Source organism: Pseudophryne corroboree, chromosome 12, assembly GCF_028390025.1.
Source record: "Pseudophryne corroboree isolate aPseCor3 chromosome 12, aPseCor3.hap2, whole genome shotgun sequence".
Taxonomy (NCBI): Eukaryota; Metazoa; Chordata; class Amphibia; order Anura; family Myobatrachidae; genus Pseudophryne; species Pseudophryne corroboree.
Genome location: NC_086455.1, coordinates 10,565,520 through 10,591,086, shown reverse-complemented (window position 1 = coordinate 10,591,086; position 25,567 = coordinate 10,565,520). Strand labels below are relative to the sequence as shown.

At 49.0% G+C, this 25,567-nt stretch overlaps 2 protein-coding genes across 4 annotated transcripts in view; both read left to right on the top strand.

Moving 5' to 3' along the window:
• The first annotated feature begins 1,467 nt into the window (after positions 1–1,467).
• Positions 1,468–8,985, top strand: VPS72 (vacuolar protein sorting 72 homolog). Its single transcript, XM_063946957.1, has 6 exons — positions 1,468–1,720; positions 3,027–3,179; positions 3,411–3,531; positions 3,954–4,130; positions 4,622–4,766; positions 8,262–8,985. The coding sequence occupies exons 1-6, from the start codon at positions 1,604–1,606 to the stop codon at positions 8,635–8,637; spliced, it is 1,089 nt and encodes a 362-aa protein (XP_063803027.1). The 5' UTR covers positions 1,468–1,603; the 3' UTR covers positions 8,638–8,985.
• Positions 8,986–10,804: 1,819 nt separating this feature from the next.
• The window catches only part of TMOD4 (tropomodulin 4), a 62,921-nt gene continuing 48,158 nt past the window's right edge, over positions 10,805–25,567 (top strand). Inside the window, exon 1 of one of the 3 annotated variants that reach the window (XM_063946954.1) lies at positions 10,805–10,977. In XM_063946954.1, coding sequence (XP_063803024.1) covers positions 10,815–10,977 — 163 coding nt within the window. In that variant the 5' untranslated portion in view covers positions 10,805–10,814. Of the gene's footprint in view, positions 10,978–11,773; positions 11,860–25,567 lie in introns of those variants that run through there. The other 2 variants (XM_063946955.1, XM_063946956.1) reach the window with 2 other exon arrangements.

Here is a 25,567-nt window from a genome sequence, read left to right as displayed (position 1 = left end):
TACAGGCCCTCCACTGGCTTCCCTTCCCTTTCAGAATCCAATTCAAACTTCTCACACTCACTTACAAAGCTCTCACCCACTCCTCTCCCATCTACATCTCTGACCTTATCTCCCTTTACTCTCCCACCCGTCCTCTTCGCTCTGCTAATGCACGCCGACTCTCCTGTCTTCTGATTACTTCCTCCCACTCCTATCTCCAAGATTTTTCACGTGCTGCTCCCTTTCTCTGGAATTCTTTACCTCTCCCCCTCAGACTCTCCACCTCTCTACAAAACTTCAAACGGGCTCTTAAGACCCATTTCTTTACCAAACCTAGCCAAATCTCAACCTAACCCTCTGTTCCACGCTCTCTATGTACCCCATCTGTGTCACCCCTGTCTGTCTACCCCTCCCCTTAGAATGTAAGCTCTCACGAGTAGGGCCCTCTTCCCTCATGTGCTTATACTTTTCTTACTTTAATAATCCTCAACTGCCCAAATCCTGCAGTTTTTTGGCCACCTGGAACTTATCTCTATGTTTAATGGTGTAGTTATGCTTAGTTGCCCTGTACTTGTCCTATATTGTCTTCAACTGTAAGTCATTGTTTTCCTGTTTTGATTATGTGCATATGTACTCTGTAATTGGGCGCTGCGGAACCCTTGTGGCGCCATATAAATAAAGGATAATAATAATAATAATAATAATGAACCTTATGTTTCAGGCGTCCTGTGTTTTGACGAGATATGATTTAGGGGGTCGTGAAACGATCAACCCGCTCATTTATACTGAGGTTAGAGGAGATGTCCCCACCCTTTGTTTTTTGCTGCCCTATGAGGGAAAAACATTTTAAGTAAACCAATGATACAAGGCGATGACAAGTTTCTGCGTAGTCCATGTATGTTACATCTCCAGTATCACTGGCCAAATGTACTGACTTACCTGTAGCATTGCTGGGACACAACATGAGGATGAGGAGTCTGATTGAGGGTTCCCAAAGATCAGCAATAAGCGGTGACCAAAGAAAATCTTGAACTCGCACTACCAAACTTACATACACACGCACACTTACACTCACATATAATACACACAGACGCGCGCATACACCCTCATATACATGCAGACACATATGCTCAGACACATACAAGCAGATGCACACATACACTCACATATACACAGACGCGCACATAGACACAGACCAACACATACACACATTTTAAACTCTTTATTTCCAGTCAGTGTCCTAGGCTGCATATCATATCACTGCATGTGTAATATTACTATTCAATTCTAAGCTTGGACTTCTGTCAGGATAAGGGTGGCCCCCAGTATTGTAAGTAAAAAGTATTGCTATGGGCCTGATAGCTATGACTGTTGTGGTTGGCAAGTATGGGCCTCACGTTGTGGTTGGCAGGTACACGTACGCCGCCCGACGCACTATAATGACGTCGCCAGTGAGGCACCGTTGTGTTCTTTGCTCCCTGTGGCTGCGCCTTCCTCCTTAGCGGCTTGTCTTGTAACGCGAGCTGTGATTGGCGGAGGCCTCCTCGCTCTGTACTCCGTTGTTCGGGCTTGATCTGCAGGCCGCACAGTCGCTGACCGACAGGTCCCGGGAGCAGCAGCCAGGATGAGTCTGGCGGAGAGCAGAGCCCCGCGGAAGACGGCGGGAAACCGCATGTCCGGTCTGCTGGACCGGGAGGAGGAGGACGACTTCTACAAGACCACGTACGGGGGCTTCAATGAGGTCAGAGTCCTCTGTCTCTCCACTACAAATCACAGCATGCCTTCCCCTGCCCTGGCTCTAAGCTGTCTCTCCTCTGCTGCTTTAGAACAACAAGTCTCAGCATACCCTGCCCTAGCTAACCAGTCTCTTCTCAGCTATTGTAGCACTACAAGTCCCAGCATGCCCTCTTCTAGTCTGGGTATAATCTGTCTCCCCTCAGCTGTTGAAGTACTACAAGTCTCAGCATGCCTTCATCTGCCCTGTCTCCAATCAGCTGCTGTAGTACTGCAAGAACCAGCATGCCTTCCTCTGCCCTGGCTATAACCGGTCTCCCGTCAGCTCCTGTAACACTAAAAGTCCCAGCATGCCTTCCTCTGCCCTGACTGTAACCTGTCTCCCCTCAGTTGCTGTAGTACTGCAAGTTGCAGCATGGCCTCCTCTAGTTCGGTTATAACCTGCCTCATATCTGATGTCTGTGGAACTACAAGTCCCAGCAATAATACTACTCTGGCTAACCAGTCTCTCCTCTGCTGCTGTTACTACAATTCCCAGCAATTCTTCCTCTGCTCTCTCTATAAGCAGTCTCTCCTCTGCTGCTGTAGAACTACAAGTCTAAGCATGAAAACAAGACACGCTGAGCCTTGTAGTTCCTCAAAAACTGGCATGCCAGAGGTTATCCCCAGCTGTGGGAGGTAAGCTGAGACTTGCAGTCCCACAGTGACTGTAGTGACTTGCAGTTTGCTAAATTTCAGCAAGGCATGCTGAGACTTATAGTACCAAAACAGCTGGAACCAGGTCCCGTTTTGTCCTTACTGAGCGTCCAGCTGAAGACGTCGCACGTCTTGCTATCGGTTGAGGTGTCTTCCGATCTATATACTGGTACTTTGCTGGGCGTTACAGTGCGTCAGAGATTCTCAGTGCAGGAAGTTGCACTTTATCAGCAAATGTATCCCGCTGGTTACAGTACATATAGACATACAGTGTCTGTTCTAGCAGATCACAGAGGCTCCTCTTGGCCAAGTGAGTATCCATTGTGTTCCCCAGCTCACAAGTAGTTAGTTAGGTTAGATTTTACAAGCTTGTGATTTAAGTTTTCCCTGTATTGTGCTATGAAACCCAGCACTTTACATTGTGTCATAGAGGTGGTGGAGAGACGGACGTGCAGCATACAGCCTCCCAGTATCAGCCTCATTCCGCACAAGGTCCCAGTATCTCTGGCCAGTTAAACATTTGTTTTTGGTAAATGGGCATAATGGTTCTTCTTTTCTTGGCACTTGCTGCCATTGCGACCCGTACAATAAGATACACCCTCATCCCACGCTCCTAGGAATCTGGCGACGATGAGTATAACGAGGACCGCTCTGCGAGTGAGGATGAGGTGGACTCCGACTTCGATATTGACGAAGGGGATGAGCCCACTAGCGACCACGAAGACGATGAGCCTAAAAGGAAGAGGAGGGTGGTAACCAAAGCCTATAAGGTAAGTGGCCCTTCCTTCATCATGATGTCTCTAGTGGCAGGTTGTAATTGGCAGAAAATAAAGGATTGATGATTGGTCAGAATACAGCCCCTTGCTCTAATTGGCCAATACCTCGTCCAGTATGTGAATGGGAATGCTGGGAAATGAGCAGCCGGGCCCGTTGGTTTAGGTGGGGGGGTTGTCTGTCTTGTCTTACATACTCCGGATTTTGTTTTGACATAACATTCACAGGAGCCAATTCAGCTGCTGAAGCCTAAGCCGAAACCCAAACCAGAACCAGTGGCCCCCAGCGTGCCCAGGAGTCGCCCAGAGAAGCCCCCACCCCAGGAGACCCCTGAAGAAAGCGTGGACAGTAAGTGTTACGCCTATTATCCCTAGCTGGCAAGTTACATCAGGTTCCGTATGAGCCGTCCGTGTTCCAGAATAAGGCAGAACAACCCTAATTTATCTTTACTCCGAAGTGACTTTCGCTGCTGGTGGTTGCCTACAATACTTCCTCGAGAGGAACTTGATGACCCTCTCTCTGATGTCTCCTTCCCTTGTATTCTTAGGCCAGATCACTTTTTTGGCGTTACGCCACCCCGGGCCCCACCGATTGGCTGCCGATTGACATCAGATTGCGTTCTCATACGTATTGACTGAGTCCTTTACGCTCAGACCATAGGCTCATATTAATCAGCAGAGGGTTGGTGCCAGTTTGTAGAGCCCTGGAAAAGAGAAGGTGGCCATCCTTGAACCTAAGTAAATCCCTGTACCCTTTCCTCCCTCTCTCAGGCCGGAAGCAGATGCGCCAGTCCACCACCGAGCACACACGCCAGACTTTCCTACGCGTGCAGGAGAGACAGGTCCAGTCCCGAAAGAAGAAAGGTCCTCATCCAGACAGGCCTCTGACCCAGGAGGAGCTACTGAAGGAAGCCAAGATCACAGAAGAGATCAACATCCGCTCGCTGGGTATTTATCTGATGAGTGTTGGGCTCTGTCTTGGTTTATGTACCAGAGGAGAATGCTCCCGCAGCAGTCCCAGACCTTGCCAGGCTTCTCCCCGACTGTATTACCTTTGGCTTTCATTTTCATATTGACTTTTGAAATGACAAAATAAAGACCCTTTTTAATTAGGGTGGGCCTCCTATCTTGCTAGTCTACATGCTATGGTTGTAGATATATACCAGTGGTTTTTACTCTAGAACCCTGCACCTGTCACAGCACATGCAGTGCTGAGATGCAGACCAGAGTGTGCTAGAAGCACCAGAGCAGATAGTGACACCCCAGGCAGGAAAGAGGAACTGCATGGGGTGTGATAGGTGCAGGGTGCTATAATGAACACCATACCAGTTTCATCCAGGCACCATAGAAGCTTGATAGTCTTCCTCAGATACATGGCCCTTCTGCCCACTTGCCAAATCCAGGTGTGCTGAACTTGGTCTTCCTTCTATCCCTGGCAGAGAATTACGAGCGCCTGGAGGCTGACAAGAAGAAACAGGTCCAGAAGAAGAGACGCTGCGTCGGGCCGACCATTCGCTACCACTCTGTGGCTATGCCGCTGGTCACGGACGTGACCGTAAAGGAGGAAAATGTGGACGTGGAAGGGTGAGTGTCATTTAGTACATACATCACAGTTTGTAGGCTGGTCTCTCATTTGCATGTCTCCACCCACAATACAGAAATAAGATCTGCGCTGCTCCCTCTCATCAGTGGGTGAGTGGAATGATAATTGCTGCCTCGCGGGATATAATGGTATCACAGTAAAGTGTCCTTATGTCTTGTAGCGGAGTGTGAAGTAATTCCCCGGCACAAGTGTTCATATAAACGTGTTTGGAATAGGGGATCAGTATAGTAATATGTAACACGGATATTCACACAGTAGCAGCTTTCAATAAAAGTAATAAAAATAAGCAGCAGAATATCAATATTAATGACCAATATTGACAGCTGTAGTCAGATCATAAAAGTGCGAACATGCTCGCTGGGTACCTGCTGTGACGGTCCTGGCTCGCTGGGTACCTGCTGTGACGGTCCTGGCTCGCTGGGTACCTGCTGTGACGGTCCTGGCTCGCTGGGTACCTGCTGTGATGGTCCTGGCTCGCTGGGTACCTGCTGTGACGGTCCTGGCTCGCTGGGTACCTGCTGTGACGGTCCTGGCTCGCTGGGTACCTGCTGTGACGGTCCTGGCTCGCTGGGTACCTGCTGTGACGGTCCTGGCTCGCTGTGTACCTGCTGTGACGGTCCTGGCTCGCTGTGTACCTGCTGTGACGGTCCTGGCTCGCTGTGTACCTGCTGTGACGGTCCTGGCTCGCTGGGTACCTGCTGTGACGGTCCTGGCTCGCTGGGTACCTGCTGTGACGGTCCTGGCTCGCTGGGTACCTGCTGTGACGGTCCTGGCTCGCTGGGTACCTGCTGTGACGGTCCTGGCTCGCTGGGTACCTGCTGTGATGGTCCTGGCTCGCTGGGTACCTGCTGTGATGGTCCTGGCTCGCTGGGTACCTGCTGTGACGGTCCTGGCTCGCTGGGTACCTGCTGTGACGGTCCTGTCTCGCTGGGTACCTGCTGTGACGGTCCTGGCTCGCTGGGTACCTGCTGTGACGGTCCTGGCTCGCTGGGTACCTGCTGTGACGGTCCTGGCTCGCTGGGTACCTGCTGTGACGGTCCTGGCTCGCTGGGTACCTGCTGTGACGGTCCTGGCTCGCTGGTTACTTGCTGTGACGGTCCTGGCTCGCTGTAGCTGATCCTCTGTTCTGCAATATCTGCACAGCGCACCTACAGTGACTGGTGCACAGTTGGTGTAAGGATTATTTGGCATGCTGCAGATAACAGATCGCTCTCTGGTGACCACTCACTCTCCGGATCCTCTGTGTATAGCGAGCTGCAGGTGCTCTCTGGTGACCAGTCACTCTCCGGATCCTCAGGGTGTAGCGAGCTGCAGGTGATCTCTGGTGACCACTCACTCTCCGGATCCTCTGTGTGTAGCGAGCTGCAGGTGATCTCTGGTGGCCAGTCTCTCTCCGGATCCTGTGTATGTAGTGAGCTGCAGGTGATCTCCGGTGACCAGTCTCTCTCCGGATCCTGTGTATGTAGCGAGCTGCAGGTGATCTCTGGTGACCAGTCTCTCTCCGGATCCTCTGTGTGTAGCGAGCTGCAGGTGATCTCTGGTGACCAGTCACTCTCCGGATCCTCTGTGTATAGCGAGCTGCAGGTGATCTCCGGTGACCAGTCTCTCTCCTGATCTTCTGTGTGTAGCGAGCTGCAGGTGATCTCTGGTGACCAGTCTCTCTCCGGCTCCTCTGTGTATAGCGAGCTGCAGGTGATCTCTGGTGACCAGTCTCTCTCCGGCTCCTCTGTGTATAGCGAGCTGCAGGTGATCTCTGGTGACCAGTCACTCTCCGGATCCTCTGTGTATAGCGAGCTGCTGGTGATGTCTGGTGACCAGTCTCTCTCCGGATCCTCTGTGTGTAGCGAGCTGCAGGTGATCTCTGGTGACCAGTCTCTCTCCGGCTCCTCTGTGTATAGTGAGCTGCAGGTGATCTCTGGTGACCAGTCTCTCTCCAGATCTTCTGTGTGTAGTGAGCTGCAGGTGATCTCTGGTGACCAGTCTCTCTCCGGATCCTCTGTGTATAGTGAGCTGCAGGTGATCTCTGGTGACCAGTCTCTCTCCGGATCCTCTGTGTGTAGCGAGCTGCAGGTGATCTCTGGTGACCAGTCTCTCTCCGGCTCCTCTGTGTATAGTGAGCTGCAGGTGATCTCTGGTGACCAGTCTCTCTCCGGATCCTCTGTGTATATCGAGCTGCAGGTGATGTCTGGTGACCAGTCTCTCTCCGGCTCCTCTGTGTATAGTGAGCTGCAGGTGATCTCTGGTGACCAGTCTCTCTCCGGATCCTCTGTGTATAGTGAGCTGCAGGTGATCTCTGGTGACCAGTCTCTCTCCGGATCCTCTGTGTGTAGCGAGCTGCAGGTGATCTCTGGTGACCAGTCTCTCTCCGGATCCTCTGTGTATAGTGAGCTGCAGGTGATCTCTGGTGACCAGTCTCTCTCCGGATCCTCTGTGTATAGCGAGCTGCAGGTGATCTCTGGTGACCAGTCTCTCTCCGGATCCTCTGTGTATAGTGAGCTGCAGGTGATCTCTGGTGACCAGTCTCTCTCCGGATCCTCTGTGTATAGCGAGCTGCAGGTGATCTCTGGTGACCAGTCTCTCTCCGGCTCCTCTGTGTATAGCGAGCTGCAGGTGATCTCTGGTGACCAGTCTCTCTCCGGATCCTCTGTGTATAGCGAGCTGCAGGTGATCTCTGGTGACCAGTCACTCTCCTGATCCTCTGTCTGTAGCGAGCTGCAAGTGTCACCAGCGGCAAATCACTGTCTGGCTGTTCTCACTTAGCAGTGCGCTTATTCAGTAACAATCTCAGCATAGATAAGAGGAGCCTCCGGTTTGTGTTCCTCGGCTGCGCTACTCTAATGCGTACACTGATTAAGTGTGCTGTGCAGATATTGTATACAGGAGGTTCACAACAAGTACTCCGCCAGTGTGCTTGCACTCTTACAATGTTATTATATATTATTGGTCATTCATATTGCTATTCTGTTGCTTATTTTCATTACTTCTACCCACAATGTGGCTGCTACAAGGTGGCGATGTGATACATGTTTTAAATGGAAGCTAAACCTTAAACAACGATCAATAAATTTTTAAAGGAGCCCAAGCTTTTTTTTCTTACTTGTCCACGAATCTCAGAACTGCTCAGCTGAATTGGAGGACCCCTGCACACTGCCATTTTTCTCTGAAAGCCTAGCCCACTTATCGCTGCGTGATTTGACATTGTTCCATAAACTGCCAGATTAGTTCCTTACAATGTACACTAGTTTCCTCTTGCATGTATAATTCAGCTTTAAAGATTGCTGCGTCGTTAACAAACAATACTACCATATTTACAAGCAGCAGAACGGTGATGCATATGGCTACAGCTCGTACAGTCGGGGAACGAAGTAACGTCATTATCTCTTGCTCCTTCCTATAGGAAGATTGTGCGTTTTGTCTGTTTGTGTCATGATTGGCCCTGATGCAGAGACTGACCTCACACTGTTGTTCCCGTCTAGGTTAGAGCAGGAGCAGACGGGCGATTCCTCCGCAGCGCACCCTGTGGGCAAGTCCTCCCGCACCTTCATCACATTCTCCGACGACGAGGCCTTCTACCGGATATTTCCCAAGAACAAAGCTAAGTTCCCATTCCGAGAGCTGTGTCCTGTCACCCATAAGCCTGCCCAGTACAGGGACCCCATCACAGACATCCCTTACTACAATGCCCGCGCCTTCAAGATCATCCGGGAAGCTTACAAGAAATACATCACCGCTCACGGGCTGCCCAACGCCGCCATGGCGGCAGCTATGGGCCCGGCCACCTCTACAGCTGACAGCAGCCAGCGCAACACAAGGCAGAAAATCGTTATCAAACAAAACATTTCAGGAACATGATGATATAGACACTTGCTGGAGCGATCGGGCTGTGACGCAGTGCTAGGTGATGTCGCTCCAGCTGTTACTTTCATATTTATTTCCAGGATATGGAGGCCCCGCTGTGCGCGCATCCTGGAGCCTCAGGTGACTGTACGGTTATAAGTCCATTGATGGTGCATTTATCTGATCATGTGAGAGGTTTCTTTATCCATCTTTGCCACATTTAGGGTGAAGCTGTGATTCCCACAACTGAGCATGGAGAATGATACCCTCCAAGGCATCAGGGAATGGTCCTCATGTACACTTCGCTCACATTGGCTTCCTAATGTCCATTAGAACATGAAATAAATGTGATAATTTTTTTTATGACTTCTTTATGGCAACTCTTGTCCGTGTTTGGGGTGCAGGTAAAAACATGCAGACTGGGAACCCTGCAAATGTCAGTCATAGGGGACTGTGGAGCCCTTGGGGAGGCTGAAACCTTGAAGAACCCACCAAAGAGCCATTCGTGGCCTGTGGGCTGTCCATTGCAGCTCTGAGGGGCTCCATTTAGGTTTCCGTTAATGAAAACAAGATTGATCACAAGCTAACAAATCAGGTTTTTCTGTAAATGTAGAGTAGGGAGAGTTGTCTTGGGGGCGACTCTGATGCATTCAATTCCAAACCAGTAATGGATTCCACACACAGCAATGTGAAACAGTATCTCCAGAGCATAGACGCATCTGTTGGGTTTGATTCGCCTAGTGCGAAATGTACAAACGTACTAGAACAAAGGGACATAGAAATAACTGCGGGCCTTATGTGCGAGACGCGGATATACGTGTGCAACTCCCCGGATTTTTCATGCAGCGATCATTTATAAGGTAACTCCAGACTGGTTGGTGTTCTCTTATAAATGATTGCCATTTTATAAATACGGGCAAATCTTGCGGGCTGCTGCATAAGGCCCCATATGGCGCACACAATGGAATTTGTGGTGTTATTATAGATGGTATTTCTCTGTATTATCACGGCTGTTAGGTGTCTGGATCTCCTGCTTACATAGCAGCCATTACACATGGCGTTCTGAGATCTTCAGCGTATGGCTCTACCTTTTATTCTTCAGGTGCATTACACACTAGGTGATACTGTAAATAATATCGCTCATTTTTACCCTCCTGAGCGATACTGGTTACAATATCGTCCAGTGTGTATGCTGCAAACGTCCAAAGCTGCATGCACGGCCGCGGCATGATGTCACTCTGCGATAACACTAGCGTCATCGCACAGTGTGTGCACTATATTGGCATTCCGGGCCGGGAGGGGAAACTCTGGGGCAGATGTATTAAGCCTGGAGAAGTGATAAAGCGGTGATAATGCAGCAGCCAATCGGCTCCCAACTGTCATTTTTCAACCTGTAATGATTGGCTGGTGCGTTATCACCTTGCACTTATCACCGCTTTATCACTTCTCCAGGCTTAATACAATCTGCCCCACTATGCAATATTGCTCCTGCATTGGCCGGAGACTCTTGCGCATTTGTGAGATGTCACAGGAGGGGCGGAGCTTAGGGATTGTTTTACATCTATAAAACATGGCCTCTCTCGCGAACCCTCCCCCTTAGCTCAGCGCTGATCAGCCGTTGCCAGGACAGGCGCTCAGCGGCGGCTACACAAACATTCTGCATCTTGTCAGGTGGTCACTCTGGTCCCTGAACTCAGGGCCAAAGCCATATTGCACATGGAGAGGGTGTATCGCACATTGGGGAGGGTGTATCGCACATGGGGGAGGGTGTATTGCACATTGGGGATGCCTGATTACAAACTGGTGTTTGTCTAGTACAGAATAACTTAGTCCCGTATAGTGGCATCATCTGCAAGTTTTAAAGTGTATATTACACACAGGTTCTTTTTATAGCGTGCTTGCACTTGTAGTTCCACAAACGCTACCCCACCCATGGAATGGATTTTGTTTTACTTTTGCCTCCGCTACTGGCATTTCCTAGAATATAGTCTGCAAATCTTCTCCTTTTGTATAATTCTATAATTTGTTTATTTTGCGCCTTGGCCCCTGGCGGTTACATAGTTATGTCATTTATAGAATCTGATGTGACAAGTTTCCTTTTTTTAATCCACTTTTCAGCTCCTTCTCTTACATGAAATATCCCCCCTGAGCAGTTAGCCAGGCACGTGCGTGTTGAGGTTTTCCAGCAGGTGATGGGGTGGGCAAGGTGCAGTAATGCAGATTGGCCACTAGGTGTCTGCCAGAGATCTAAACACCAGCTGGAGCCTAATGACAGGCAGGGTCACGCCCCTTCCAAAATTATCCCCTGTTCCAGCCTGGTCAGACCCCTCATACAGCAGGCAGGGAAGGCACAAGGTAAGCGTGGCTCTGGGGCTGTTTTTGTAGATCCTAAACTGTTATGTCAAAGTTGTATGATGGTGCAGAGGCGTCTCATTAAACAGTCTGTGCCTGCAACTTCTAATTGCAATACTTCCCAGATGGGTAACTGCTGGTAATTGAGGTCTGTGGACAGAAGCTAGTGTGAAAGTTGCTGTCCACCCTTCGGTAAGAGAGAGGGTGAAGAGCTGTTTGTTTCTAATCTAAGTTTTTGGGGTGCAGTGACGCCTGTGACCTCTCAGAAAGTATGCATCTGTCTGCAATTGGTAACACTATAGGGGGCTAGATCAGGGCTCATTGCCAGGAATCTCCCAGTTTAAAGGGGCCACACGCAGACCACTAGCACCGTATCCGTGCTCAAGGCAGGACATGACTTTGATTACACTTTTATATTTATTTTATCTATCATTTTTATAACCAGCCTCACAGCTGTACTAGATAGTTATAAAGTGGAACTTTAATCGGCCCCCTATTCCTGGACTAAAGAGCTTACAGTCTCCAGAATATTTGGGCTTCCTAATACTTCAGTATATTCATCACTTTCCAGTTGGCAGTATGCTATTATTAAACTTGTTTGCAGGTAATTGGTGGCTTGGCAGCTTGCTGGGTCTTGTAGTTCTGCAACTGGAGCGTCACAGGCTACCGTGATGCAATATCTGTTACAATGATGGGGGGAAAGGAGAAAAAAAACTTTTCTTGTGATTTTAATTTTTCTTTGTTTCTTTTTTTTTTTTTAATTCCTTAACATTGGACAGAATTGCTCTGTGAGGGTTTCGCCGGTGTAAATCCTGCTCTTTACAGTGAAGAAGGGAAAAACCGTCAGAAAGCGTCAGCATCGCATATTGCTGCTGACAGTGATTGGTTAGTTTACATAAGTGGTTTAGCATGTGGGGTGGACTGTCACTGAAATATGGCAGCATGTATAAGCAACTGGTGAACTATTTTCTGGTTAGGCAGACCAGTTCTGACACCCTAAGCAGGGATGATTCTTAATTGTCCTATAAGGAATGTGCTTTTCAGGGATTTATTAATGTGAGATAAGCAATGAACAGCGGCTAGGTGTAAACCAGCCCTGAATGAATGATGTAAGAACTCTGCATGGAATGTTAAATGCTACAGTTTTTACAACCACACTCTCCAGATGCTGTATGCTTGGACAGGTGGAGCTGGGACCAGTATGCTTGGACAGGTGGAGCTGGGACTTGTAGTCTGTTCTAAGCGGTTTTCTGCCAGGCGGTACAGAACGGGTTAATCGGCCCGTAGGGTGAGCTGTGAAATCAGCGGGGCAGAGATAAGGGGATAATCTCCAGCTCTTGTTGGCACGTCGTTGGATTGATTCCCTTGCAGGAGCGGATGGTAACTAATTCTTATGATCTGACCCTTCAGATCGCTTAAGGGGAAGTATACCCCATGTTTCCTAAATAGTCCGTACAGTAAACATTGCAAGCTCCTCAGCCAAGACACAATTACCATCCTGCAGACAATGAAACGGTGGTCCCCTGCAGCCAGTAATATAAATATACAATAATGCTTTACCACTAACTGCCGATATATTAGTACATACTAACTCTAATGCGGTTTGTGCTTTCCTGGACCGGTTTGGTCCTCTGCTCCCTGATTACATAGGAGTCTGGCCGTTCGTTAAAAATTGGTCTCCAATTAGCATCTGGTGTTCAGATCTCACATTGAAATTAGCAGGATTTGGGACAATTTTTTGTTTTTTTTTGTTTATAGCCACTACTTAAATATTAAAGTATTTCACCATGTTTTATATTTGGAGCTGCTGACGCTGGCGTGTCCGAAGTCCACTCTCTTGTGTTTGAGGTCTGCTGTTCTTGTTCATTGGAAAACGGATAAATAGGTATCCGGGTTTTAGCACCTTCAAGACGTCCATTCCCAGCTTCTCTGCACACAGATGTTTGGTGATCCATGGGTTCCATGATACATTTGTAGCTCCAGGGTCAAGCTCCGTATGGGTGACCACGCCAGCTCAGTTTATCACTGTGTCCTGGGGAGACACCTGTCTCATCGGGAAACAAATACTGCAACGTGGAATGAAGACCGTCACTCTGCACCATCAAGTAGTTGCATCCAAACCAGGACACTGCGCCCGCATCCCAGAACCACCAGCTCTCATCACTATTCCGAACAAGCACTTAGCTTGTTCAGTTCTATAGGGGAATTACAGCCATGATGTATTATAGTGTCGACATTGCAAGTTTTCCCATGCATCCATGTCTGGAATTGATTCCTAAACCCCCCTTAAATTTGAGCCACATGTGCACTCATCCATTTGAACCTGGATTACCATCCGACCCTATCGCCTTCCTCTACAGCACCATGACCCATTGCCTGCGCACTCTGCATTGCTGGGTGTAACGACTGGTCTGTGCGCGGCAACCGGTATAGGATATCCTGACCTATACTTGTCTGGCCGTCTGCTATGAAGGTGACCGCACAGATTGTTGAACTGCCTTGTTTCTTACCTGTGTTCCTTATGCTTCCAATAAATGTGCAGATATCAGGACCCTGGGGATAACATGCAAACTCCACACAAGATGGGTCATGACTGGGAATTGTACTCCTGACCTTAATGGTGTGAGGCAGTGATACTAGCCACTGTGCCATACATGCTGATTAACTGTAGTGGTCACTGAAGCTCCTGCCTAACGTGCACCAGGCCAGGAAGAGACGCCATCAGCTTATGCAGCGTCTATATACATGGCCGAGGCAAGGAAAGGACGCCATCAGGAGGAGAAATCCAAATCAAATTAATATTTGCTGTGACCACCCTTTGCCTTCAAAGCTGCTTCAATTCTTCTAGGTACACTTGCACACAGTTTTTGAAGGAACTCATCAGGGAGGTTGTTCCAAACATCTTGGAGAACTAACCACAGATCTTCTGTGTATGTAGGCTTTCTCCAATTCTTCTGTCTCTTCATGAAATCCAAGACAGTCTCGATGAAGTTGAGATCAGAGCTCTGTTGGGGCCATATCATCACTGCCAGGACTCCTTGTTCTTCTTTATACTGAAGATAGTCTTTTATGACATTGGCTCTATGTTTGGAGTCGTTGTCTTGCTGCAGAATAAATTTGGAGCCAATCCGATACCTCCATGATGGTATTGCATGATGGATAAGTACCTGCCTGTATTTCTCAGCATTGAAGCACAAAGAAACGGTCAAAGTTGAGGACTGTAGACACAGTGGTTGGCTTACTACCCTTCCAAATCTGAAGATGTCTAGCAGTGCCATCATCTCGGAACTGGCAGAAACCAATGGGACCCAGGTACTGTTTGGAGAAGTATGGCCAGAAGTGGTCTTCATGGAAGAATTGCAGCCAAAAAACCATACCTCCAACATGGCAACAAGGCCAAGCAACTCGGCTATGCATGAAAACACAGGAACTGAGGTGCAGAAAAATGGCAGTGGGGGCTCAGGACTGATGAGTCAAAATGTAAAATATTTGGCTGTAACAATGCAGTTCATTCGCCGAAAGGCTGGAGAGCGGTACATTGAGTGCCTGCAGGCCACAGTTAAGCATGGTGGAGGTTCCTTGCACATTTGGGGCTGTATTTCAGCAAATGGAATTGGGAATTTGGTCAGGATTAATGGTGTCCTCAATGCTGAGCAATACAGGCAGGTACTTATCCATCAGGGAAGAATCTGATTGGCTCCAAATTTATTCTGCAGGAGGCCAACAACCCCAAACATGCAGCCAATGTCAGCAAGTACTTTCTTCAGCGTAAAGAAGAACAAGGAGTCCTGGAAGTGATGAAATGGCCCCTGATTTAAACATCATTGAGTCTGTCTGTGTCTACATAAAGAGACATAAGTGTTTGAGCAAGCCTACATCCACAGAAGATCTGTGGTTAGTTCTCCCTGCCGAGTTCCTTCAAAAACTGCGTGCAAGTGTACCTAGAAGAATTGATGCTATTTTGAAGGCAAAAGGGTGGTCACACCAAATATTGATATGATTTAGATTTCTCTTCTGTTCATTCACTTTGCATTTTGTTAATCTCCTATATAATTGCCCAGATCTATCACTCTGTGACTGTGTGAATAACGCTGGGCGTGGCTAGGAGCTCTCATTGGGTTAGCAACAGGTCTGTCACACCCAGCCCACAGATGATTGGGCGAGAAACGCCCTCCCACACAGGTTACATCCAATGGGAGGTTCTGCACTTTGGCTGCTGTGTGTTCACAGAGCAGGATTAACAATGGGGCTGATGGAGCTGCAGCTCCAGGCCCACACCCCAAAATAGGCCCACTGCATGTGCAGCAACTTAACCTCCAACAATTTACACGTAAAAATCAGTACAAATTTGAAAAGTGGCCACGCCCCTTTTCCTATACTTCCAATGGAAGTTTGGAGAGCCAAAAATCTGTACAGACCATAAAAAAAACTCCGGACTGTACCTGCCAAAAAGGTCCAGCTGGAGGGTATGCCACTGCATCTGCAGCAAGTCTCTGTGCTGTAGATAGGGGGGGGGGGGGGGGAATAATCCTTTTACTGCAGCATCCTATGTCCTGCTGCCAGTCCGCCTGCCCCCTCCGGCATCAACAATCCCCACTCCCTAGCCGCGGCGCAGGTGGAACAAAAGCTGCTACGGCCACCGGCATAGATGTGTATGAAAGCGGGGCAGCGGAAGGCTTTCATAGGCCTCCCTGCGCCGCATACTCTCTGAGCCCCGGACCCTGCTCTGCGTGTGATGTCACAGAAGTGCCTCCCCACCACATCCGCTCCCAGATCCCCAGAGTCCCTGACTCCGCAACACAGCACCTGGGCTGCCGGCCTGGAAGCCCCGAGATGGCTAATGTAACGGATAGAGAGGGTGATATCGCGGAGGGTAATGTCTGGACGCTGAATCAATGTAAAAGGTGACAGTGCTGTGCAGTGCAGTGGGTGTGCGGGGTCACTGACACTGCACAGCACTCTCACCTTTTACATAGATCCAGCGAGTCCGTCACTATTGTTAGCGCCGGTGTCTCAACGCGCGCATTACAGGGAAGTAGACGCACTTAATAAACTACAGCTCCCAGCAGCCCTTAGCGCCAAAGCATTCCGGAGCTAAGGGCTACTGGGAGCTGTAGCTTATTGACTGCATCTTCTTCCCTGTAATGCAGCGTGTTGTGTCACCGGCGCTAACAATAGTGACTGACTGCTGTGCGAGTCTCCAGGGAGAGCCACTGCCAAAGGGAGGACACCAGCTTAGCTGCTTTCCGGAGGAGAAGCATTACCCGCCCCTCCCCCACTCGCAGGACCTCCGGGCCCCATCCACAGCACCCCAACACGCCTCCCCCTCCACCACCCAGGGAGGCTCCAAACCCCCTCTCCCATCCGCTGCACCCCCGTAACCGCTCCTTCCCACCCGCGGTGGCTCCGGACCCCCTCCCCCAACCACTGCACCACCGAACTAGCCCATCCCCCACCCACGTCTCCCCTGGACACCATCCGCATCTCCCCCGCACCCACCACTCCCCCAACCACAGCACCTACTAGGTGATTCATCAGGCCCTGCGTGCGCTGTTCACGCTGTTGCAAGGGGTTACGACCCCTTAACCATCGCACACCCTTTGTCCGTGCAATATTTAACCACTCACACAATTATGATTGGAGGTAATACTCCATATAATACAAATATTGCACACCACAAGGGCGTGCAAGGGTTAAGGGGGTGTAGCCCCTTTCGACGGCTTGAATAGCGCCCGTAGGCCGCGATGAATTACCTAGTTGATAAAAATAAGCTATTAACACTTCTATTTTTTAAAGTATTCTTATGTGCAGCATTTTTCCCCACACCTGCCTAAATCTTTTGCACAGTACTGTATATGGTTATATTTTTTATTGTCTATATTTTTAATGGAATGTGACCTTTCTGCATCCTGTTTGTGTGATACGAGTTTTTTTTTTTTTTTTTTAATGTTATTGGGGGTAATTCCAAGTTGATCGCAGCAGGACATTTTTTAGCAGTTGGGCAAAACCATGTGCACTGCAGGGGAGGCAGATATAACATGTGCAGAGAGAGTTAGATTTGGGTGGGGTGTGTTCAATCTGCAATCTAATTTGCAGTGTAAAAATAAAGCAGCCAGTATTTACCCTGCACAGAAACAAAATAACCCACCCAAATCTAACTCTCTCTGCACATGTTATATCTGCCCCCCTGCAGTGCACATGGTTTTGCCCAACTGCTACAAAATTTCCTGCTGCGATCAACTTGGAATTACCCCCATAGTCTCTGCGGAGCCATGAATTAGCCTCTTAAGGCACTGCCTGTGATTGCTGGCAGTGTCTGTGGGAGATGGGGTGACGGAGGTTTATGACTGACAGGTGCTGCTGTCCACTGACACTTTATACCCTCCGCTACTTGGTTCAGATCCAACCCCCCCTGACCCCTTCCTACACCTTGTGTGTGTGTGCTGTAAATCCATTGCAGCCGTGCATACACCAGGAGGGGTGAAGCTGGGGGCATTCCTCGAATAGCCCCCCTGCAGCAGTGCCCCCCGCAGCGTCTGCTAGTAACAGGTGCGGCTCCGGGGCTGCATAATGCAGGGCCTGGCACTGCCTGCACTGGACACACAGACATATCCGGTCTGTAATGGCTCCTACCGCATAATGCCCAGGGGTACACCACACATTGCATTGCAGCTGGGCACTCCTCGTATCTGACATTAGCCAGCATCTAGCCGGTTAGCGTCAGGAATCGTGAGTGTCGCTTTTCTCTAATCAAATCATGTGAATGGCCATATGAGCAGTCACAGCTGCTTTACTGGTACCTCAGCCCTGGTGCAAAATATCAACGGGGGACCCTAATACTCTGCCCACCACTTCCACGCCCAATCACGCTGCACTGTGCACAGATGCCCACCACTTCCACGCCCAATCACGCTGCACTGTGCACAGATGCCCACCACTTCCACGCCCAATCACGCTGCACAGATACATCACATCGCACACCTTTCTGCAGACTATCCCAAGGTCTGATCCCCATGCCTGTCCAGCACCGTACCCCTAGCCCAGATATTGTGCCAGGACAATCCCTGTGCCTAACCCCAGCTCTAAGCATAGGTGCACCCTGGGCACCGTCCTCCCTCCCTGTGCGTCGCTGGGACATTCTCCCTGCATGTGGGTGGCCCTCTGTTCTTCGCTGGAGGTAATTGCCCCTCTGTCCTGTATGTGCCCTCTCTGCTGACTGCACATGCGAGGTTACCCCAGTTGGATGCCTAAGCAAGGGCCCCTTACCCAGTGGGTGCTAAGGGCACTCCCTATTTCTTATTAGTGATCCCCCCCCCCTCTATGTAATGGGCATGCACGGTCATATACTCAGTACCACTTCTTTTTATATAATGGGTGTAATTCTTAGTATCTAATTATCCAAAGTAATTGTGAAACATGTAATATCACAAGAGAGCGCTAGATACCGATCATTACTATATAAACATTTTATTCAGTCACATAAAATAAAAGCATAAAAAATGCAATGCATATTTTCATAAAAGAATTATTCTCACTGCTGATATTATTCTCACGCTGTCATATGCTGTATCCCAATTGTATACTGCACAGATGTCCACATCCAAAAGACCAGTGTGGCTGGTTCACTCCAAAGCAAATGATAAAGTCCCAATTTGTTTTAGGGAATGTGAATGGTGTTCACTAGATGGTAAGTGTTCAGCTGTATAAACGATGGGCGCTATGCTACTACCTCCCCCGACCGCCAAAATTTTTGTGCTCACCACTTATTCCTTAGAGTCTCATGTGAGGCTGGCTGTCAGCATGCGGAATCCGTTGTGGTTGGTGGGAGCGGCGGTGTTCTATTCAGTTCACCGGGGAGGGAGGGCGCCGTTCGTAGCTGCAGAATTCAGGCAGTTTGCTGTGTGCTGGAATCCGGACTGTGGTGCTGTGCTTGTGTAAATCTCAGGGAAAAACAGCAGCGTGAGATGTCCTTAACATGTTTCTCCGGGAAAATCAAACCACGGTTTCATCAGAAGGGCCAATTGGGTTACAGTATATGGCAGCATGTAAATAATATCAGCAGTGAGAATAATTCTTTTATGAAAATATGCATTGCATGTTTTATGCTTTTATTTTATGTGACTGAATAAAATGTTTATATAGTAATGATCGGTATCTAGCGCTCTTGTGATATTGCATGTTTCACAGTTACTTTGTATCTATTTGAGTATCGCAGAATACTCATGTGGGAGCAGCTATAAGTATATAGATATCAGTATATCAATTCTATTATATAAATTGGGTGACCAACAGCTTTATTTTGTGCCTTATATCAGAGCGCCTGATTTGATAATTTTAGGAATCATAATTATCAAGCACTATAGTACTCTATTTATCCACTCTGTGCATGCGTGGTCAAATAGTCAGTACAGCGTTTCTATGGGATGCAGTCAATTTACCGACGGTCAAAATCCCAACAAAGTAAAAAAAAAACCGACATTTAAAATACAGACAAGATCAAAATACCGACATTTATAATGTCGACAGGTCCAAAAGTCGACAAAAGTTTTTCATGATTTTTTTCATTGAAACCGACTTGTTCATACTTTACCATCCCAGTGGACCTGGAGGGGGAATTTAATAGTGTGCCCAGCGCAGCGAGACACCGCGCCCGAGGGGACACGGTACACTTATATGGTGTCCATGTCGAGCTATGTCGACACACACCAAAAAACAATGAAAAACTCAGGTCAGCATTTTACATGTCGGTATTTTGACCTTGTCGATATTTTAAATGTCAGTATTTAGTCCATGTCGGGATTTTAACCGTCGGTCAATTGCTGTCGGGATTTTGATTGTAGGTATTTCATACCGATCCCATTTCTATATCGTGGGTGTAATCCTCAGTGTATCTACTTATACAGCAGGCACGCATGGCCAATACACAGTACCACTTCTCACTATATACATGGTGTAATTCGTAGTTTCTCTACTTATACAGTATGTATGCATGGTTAAATCCACAGTACCACCGCTGTATGTGTAACAGAGGCATGGGGCTGCCCCCTCTCACGCTGTATGTATAACAGAGGCATGGGGCTGCCCCCTCTCACGCTGTATGCGTAACAGAGGCATGGGGCTGCCCCCTCTCACGCTGTATGTATAACAGAGGCATGGGGCTGCCTCCTCTCACGCTGTATGTATAACAGAGGCATGGGGCTGCCTCCTCTCACGCTGTATGTATAACAGAGGCATGGGGCTGTCCCCTCTCACGCTGTATGCGTAACAGAGGCATGGGGCTGCCCCCTCTCACGCTGTATGTATAACAGAGGCATGGGGCTGCCTCCTCTCACGCTGTATGTATAACAGAGGCATGGGGCTGCCACCTCTCACGCTGTATGTATAACAGAGGCATGGGGCTGCCTCCTCTCACGCTGTATGTATAACAGAGGCATGGGGCTGTCCCCTCTCACGCTGTATGCGTAACAGAGGCATGGGGCTGCCCCCTCTCACGCTGTATGTATAACAGAGGCATGGGGCTGCCTCCTCTCACGCTGTATGTATAACAGAGGCATGGGGCTGCCTCCTCTCACGCTGTATGTATAACAGAGGCATGGGGCTGCCTCCTCTCACGCTGTATGTATAACAGAGGCATGGGTCTGCTCCCTCTCACGCTGTATGTATAACAGAGGCATGGGGCTGTCCTCTCTCACGCTGTATGTATAACAGAGACATGGGGCTGCCTCCTCTCACGCTGTATGTATAACAGAGGCATGGGGCTGCCTCCTCTCACGCTGTATGTATAACAGAGGCATGGGGCTGCCCCCTCTCACGCTGTATGTATAACAGAGGCATGGGGCTGCCTCCTCTCACGCTGTATGTATAACAGAGGCATGGGGCTGCCCCCTCTCACGCTGTATGTATAACAGAGGCATGGGGCTGCCCTCTCTCACGCTGTATGTATAACAGAGGCATGGGGCTGTCCCCTCTCACGCTGTATGTATAACAGAGGCATGGGGCTGCCTCCTCTCACCCTGTATGTGTAACGGGGGCATGGGGCTGTCCCCTCTCACGCTGTATGTATAACAGAGGCATGGGGCTGCCCCCTCTCACGCTGTATGTATAACAGAGACATGGGGCTGCCTCCTCTCACGCTGTATGTATAACAGAGGCATGGGGCTGCCCCCTCTCACGCTGTATGTATAACAGAGACATGGGGCTGCCTCCTCTCACGCTGTATGTATAACAGAGGCATGGGGCTGTCCCCTCTCACGCTGTATGTATAACAAAGGCATGGGGCTGTCCCCTCTCACGCTGTATGTATAACAGAGGCATGGGGCTGCCCTCTCTCACGCTGTATGTATAACAGAGGCATGGGGCTGCCCTCTCTCACGCTGTATGTATAACAGAGGCATGGGGCTGTCCCCTCTCACGCTGTATGTATAACAGAGGCATGGGGCTGCCTCCTCTCACGCTGTATGTATAACAGAGGCATGGGGCTGCCTCCTCTCACGCTGTATGTATAACAGAGGCATGGGGCTGCCCCCTCTCACGCTGTATGTATAACAGAGGCATGGGGCTGTCCTTTCTCACGCTGTATGTATAACAGAGGCATGGGGCTGTCCCCTCTCACGCTGTATGTATAACAGAGGCATGGGGCTGCCTCCTCTCTCACGCTGTATGTATAACAGGCATGGGGCTGTCCCCTCTCACGCTGTATGTATAACAGAGGCATGGGGCTGCCTCCTCTCTCATGCTGTATGTATAACAGAGGCATGGGGCTGCCCCCTCTCACGCTGTATGTGTAACAGAGGCATGGGGCTGCCTCCTCTCACGCTGTATGTATAACAGAGGCATGGGGCTGCCTCCTCTCTCACGCTGTATGTATAACAGGCATGGGGCTGTCCCCTCTCACGCTGTATGTATAACAGAGGCATGGGGCTGCCTCCTCTCTCATGCTGTATGTATAACAGAGGCATGGGGCTGTACCTCTCTCACGCTGTATGTATAACTGAGGCATGGGGCTGCCCCCTCTCACGCTGTATGTATAACAGAGGCATGGGGCTGTCCCCTCTCACGCTGTATGTATCATGCGTCTGCTGCAGTTACTGGCTGGAATGGATGGACCTGCAGCTTTCACTCGCTCTGTCATTGGGTGGGAGAGTTTGGGCTTTTCTGGCTACCAGAGTGCAGCTACTGACCTGTGTAAGCAAAAGCTTCCAGCACTCTGAATGATATGTGATGATGACAGCCAAAATATTCCTGTGGTGTATACGCTGGATATCCCTTGGCACACACAGTAACACGTTTCATGTCCTGTGCGCTGGCGGTAATTCTGCATTCTGAACACTGAAACGGTAACACTTCTGTCCTGTGTGCTTGAAGTATATTTGCATCCCTGATCCCTTACACACAGTACCACTCCTCCTGTCCTGTGTGCTGGAAGTATTTATGCATCCCTGATCACTTACACACAGTACCACTCCTCCTGTCCTGTTTGCTGGAAGTATTTATGCATCCTGATCACTTACACACAGTACCACTCCTGTTCTGTGCGCTGGAAGTATTTATGCGTCCCTGATCACTTACACACAGTACCACTCCTCCTGTTCTGTGTGCTGTAAGTATTTATGCATCCCTGATCCCTTACACACAGTACCACTCCTCCTGTTCTGTGTGCTGGAAGTATTTATGCGTCCCTGATCACTTACACACAGTACCACTCCTCCTGTTCTGTGTGCTGGAAGTATTTATGCGTCCCTGATCCCTTACACACAGTACCACTCCTCCTGTTCTGTGTGCTGGAAGTATTTATGCATCCCTGATCCCTTACACACAGTACCACTCCTCCTGTTCTGTGCGCTGGAAGTATTTATGCATCCCTGATCCCTTACACACAGTACCACTCCTCCTGTTCTGTGCGCTGGAAGTATTTATGTATTCCTGATCAGTTACACACAGTACCACTCCTCCTGTTCTGTATGCTGGAAGTATTTATGCATCCCTGATCACTTACACACAGTACCACTCCTCCTGTTCTGTGTGCTGGAAGTATTTATGCGTCCCTGATCCCTTACACACAGTACCACTGCTCCTGTTCTGTGCGCTGGAAGTATTTATGCATCCCTGATCACTTACACACAGTACCACTCCTCCTGTTCTGTATGCTGGAAGTATTTATACATCCCTGATCCCTTACACACAGTACCACTCCTCCTGTTCTGTGCGCTGGAATTATTTATGCATCCCTGATCACTTACACACAGTACCACTCCTCCTGTTCTGTGCGCTGGAATTATTTATGCATCCCTGATCCCTTACACACAGTACCACTCCTCCTGTTCTGTGCGCTGGAAGTATTTATGCATCCCTGATCACTTACACACAGTACCACTCCTCCTGTTCTGTATGCTGGAAGTATTTATGCATCCCTGATCACTTACACACAGTACCACTCCTCCTGTTCTGTATGCTGGAAGTATTTATACATCCCTGATCCCTTACACACAGTACCACTCCTCCTGTTCTGTGCGCTGGAATTATTTATGCATCCCTGATCACTTACACACAGTACCACTCCTCCTGTTCTGTGCGCTGGAATTATTTATGCATCCCTGATCACTTACACACAGTACCACTCCTCCTGTTCTGTGTGCTGGAAGTATTTATGCGTCCCTGATCACTTACACACAGTACCACTCCTCCTGTTCTGTGTGCTGGAGGTATTTATACATCCCTGATCCCTTACACACAGTACCACTCCTCCTGTTCTGTGCGCTGGAAGTATTTATGCATTCCTGATCACTTACACACAGTACCACTCCTCCTGTTCTGTGCGCTGGAAGTATTTATGCATCCCTGATCCCTTACACACAGTACCACTCCTCCTGTTCTGTGCACTGGAAGTATTTCTGCATCCCTGATCCCTTACACACAGTACCACTCCTCCTGTTCTGTGCGCTGGAAGTATTTATGCGTCCCTGATCACTTACACACAGTACCACTCCTCCTGTTCTGTGTGCTGGAAGTATTTATGCATCCCTGATCCCTTACACACAGTACCACTCCTCCTGTTCTGTGCGCTGGAAGTATTTATGCATCCCTGATCACTTACACACAGTACCACTCCTCCTGTTCTGTGTGCTGGAAGTATTTATGCGTCCCTGATCACTTACACACAGTACCACTCCTCCTGTTCTGTGTGCTGGAGGTATTTATACATCCCTGATCCCTTACACACAGTACCACTCCTCCTGTTCTGTCCGCTGGAAGTATTTCTGCATCCCTGATCCCTTACACACAGTACCACTCCTCCTGTTCTGTGCGCTGGAAGTATTTATACATCCCTGATCACTTACACACAGTACCACTCCTCCTGTTCTGTGTGCTGGAAGTATTTATGCATTCTTATCACTTACACACAGTACCACTCCTCCTGTTCTGTCCGCTGGAAGTATTTCTGCATCCCTGATCCCTTACACACAGTACCACTCCTCCTGTTCTGTGCGCTGGAAGTATTTATGCATTCTTATCACTTACACACAGTACCACTCCTCCTGTTCTGTGCGCTGGAAGTATTTATGTATTCCTGATCAGTTACACACAGTACCACTCCTCCTGTTCTGTATGCATCCCTGATCCCTTACACACAGTACCACTGCTCCTGTTCTGTGTGCTGGAAGTATTTATTCATCCCTGATCACTTACACACAGTACCACTCCTCCTGTTCTGTGTGCTGGAAGTGTTTATGCGTCCCTGATCACTTACACACAATACCACTCCTCCTGTTCTGTGTGCTGGAAGTATTTATACATCCCTTATCCCTTACACACAGTACCACTCCTCCTGTTCTGTGCGATGGAAGTATTTATGCATCCCTGATCCCTTACACACAGTACCACTCCTCCTGTTCTGTGCGCTGGAAGTATTTATGCATCCCTGATCCCTTACACACAGTACCACTCCTCCTGTTCTGTGCGCTGGAAGTATTTATGCATCCCTGATCCCTTACACACAGTACCACTCCTCCTGTTCTGTGTGCTGGAAGTATTTATGCATCCTGATCCCTTACACACAGTACCACTCCTCCTGTTCTGTGTGCTGGAAGTATTTATGCATCCCTGATCCCTTACACACAGTACCACTCCTCCTGTTCTGTGTGCTGGAAGTATTTATGCATCCCTGATCCCTTACACACAGTACCACTCCTCCTGTTCTGTGTGCTGGAGGTATTTATGCATCCTGATCACTTACACACAGTACCACTCCTCCTGTTCTGTGTGCTGGAAGTGTTTATGCGTCCCTGATCACTTACACACAGTACCACTCCTCCTGTTCTGTGTGCTGGAGGTATTTATACATCCCTGATCCCTTACACACAGTACCACTCCTCCTGTTCTGTGCGCTGGAAGTATTTATGCATCCCTGATCCCTTACACACAGTACCACTCCTCCTGTTCTGTGCGCTGGAAGTATTTATGCATCCCTGATCCCTTACACACAGTACCACTCCTCCTGTTCTGTGCGCTGGAAGTATTTATGCATCCCTGATTACTTACACACAGTACCACTCCTCCTGTTCTGTGTGCTGGAAGTGTTTATGCGTCCCTGATC

Excerpts from the sequence above, each read along its gene's own strand:
- VPS72 (XM_063946957.1), top strand. The coding sequence starts at position 1,604 with ATGAGTCTGGCGGAGAGCAGAGCCCCGCGGAAGACGGCGGGAAACCGC. Across the intron at positions 1,721-3,026 it reads CGTACGGGGGCTTCAATGAG|GAATCTGGCGACGATGAGTA; the intron begins GTCAGAGTCCTC and ends CCACGCTCCTAG. Across the intron at positions 3,532-3,953 it reads CCCTGAAGAAAGCGTGGACA|GCCGGAAGCAGATGCGCCAG; the intron begins GTAAGTGTTACG and ends TCCCTCTCTCAG.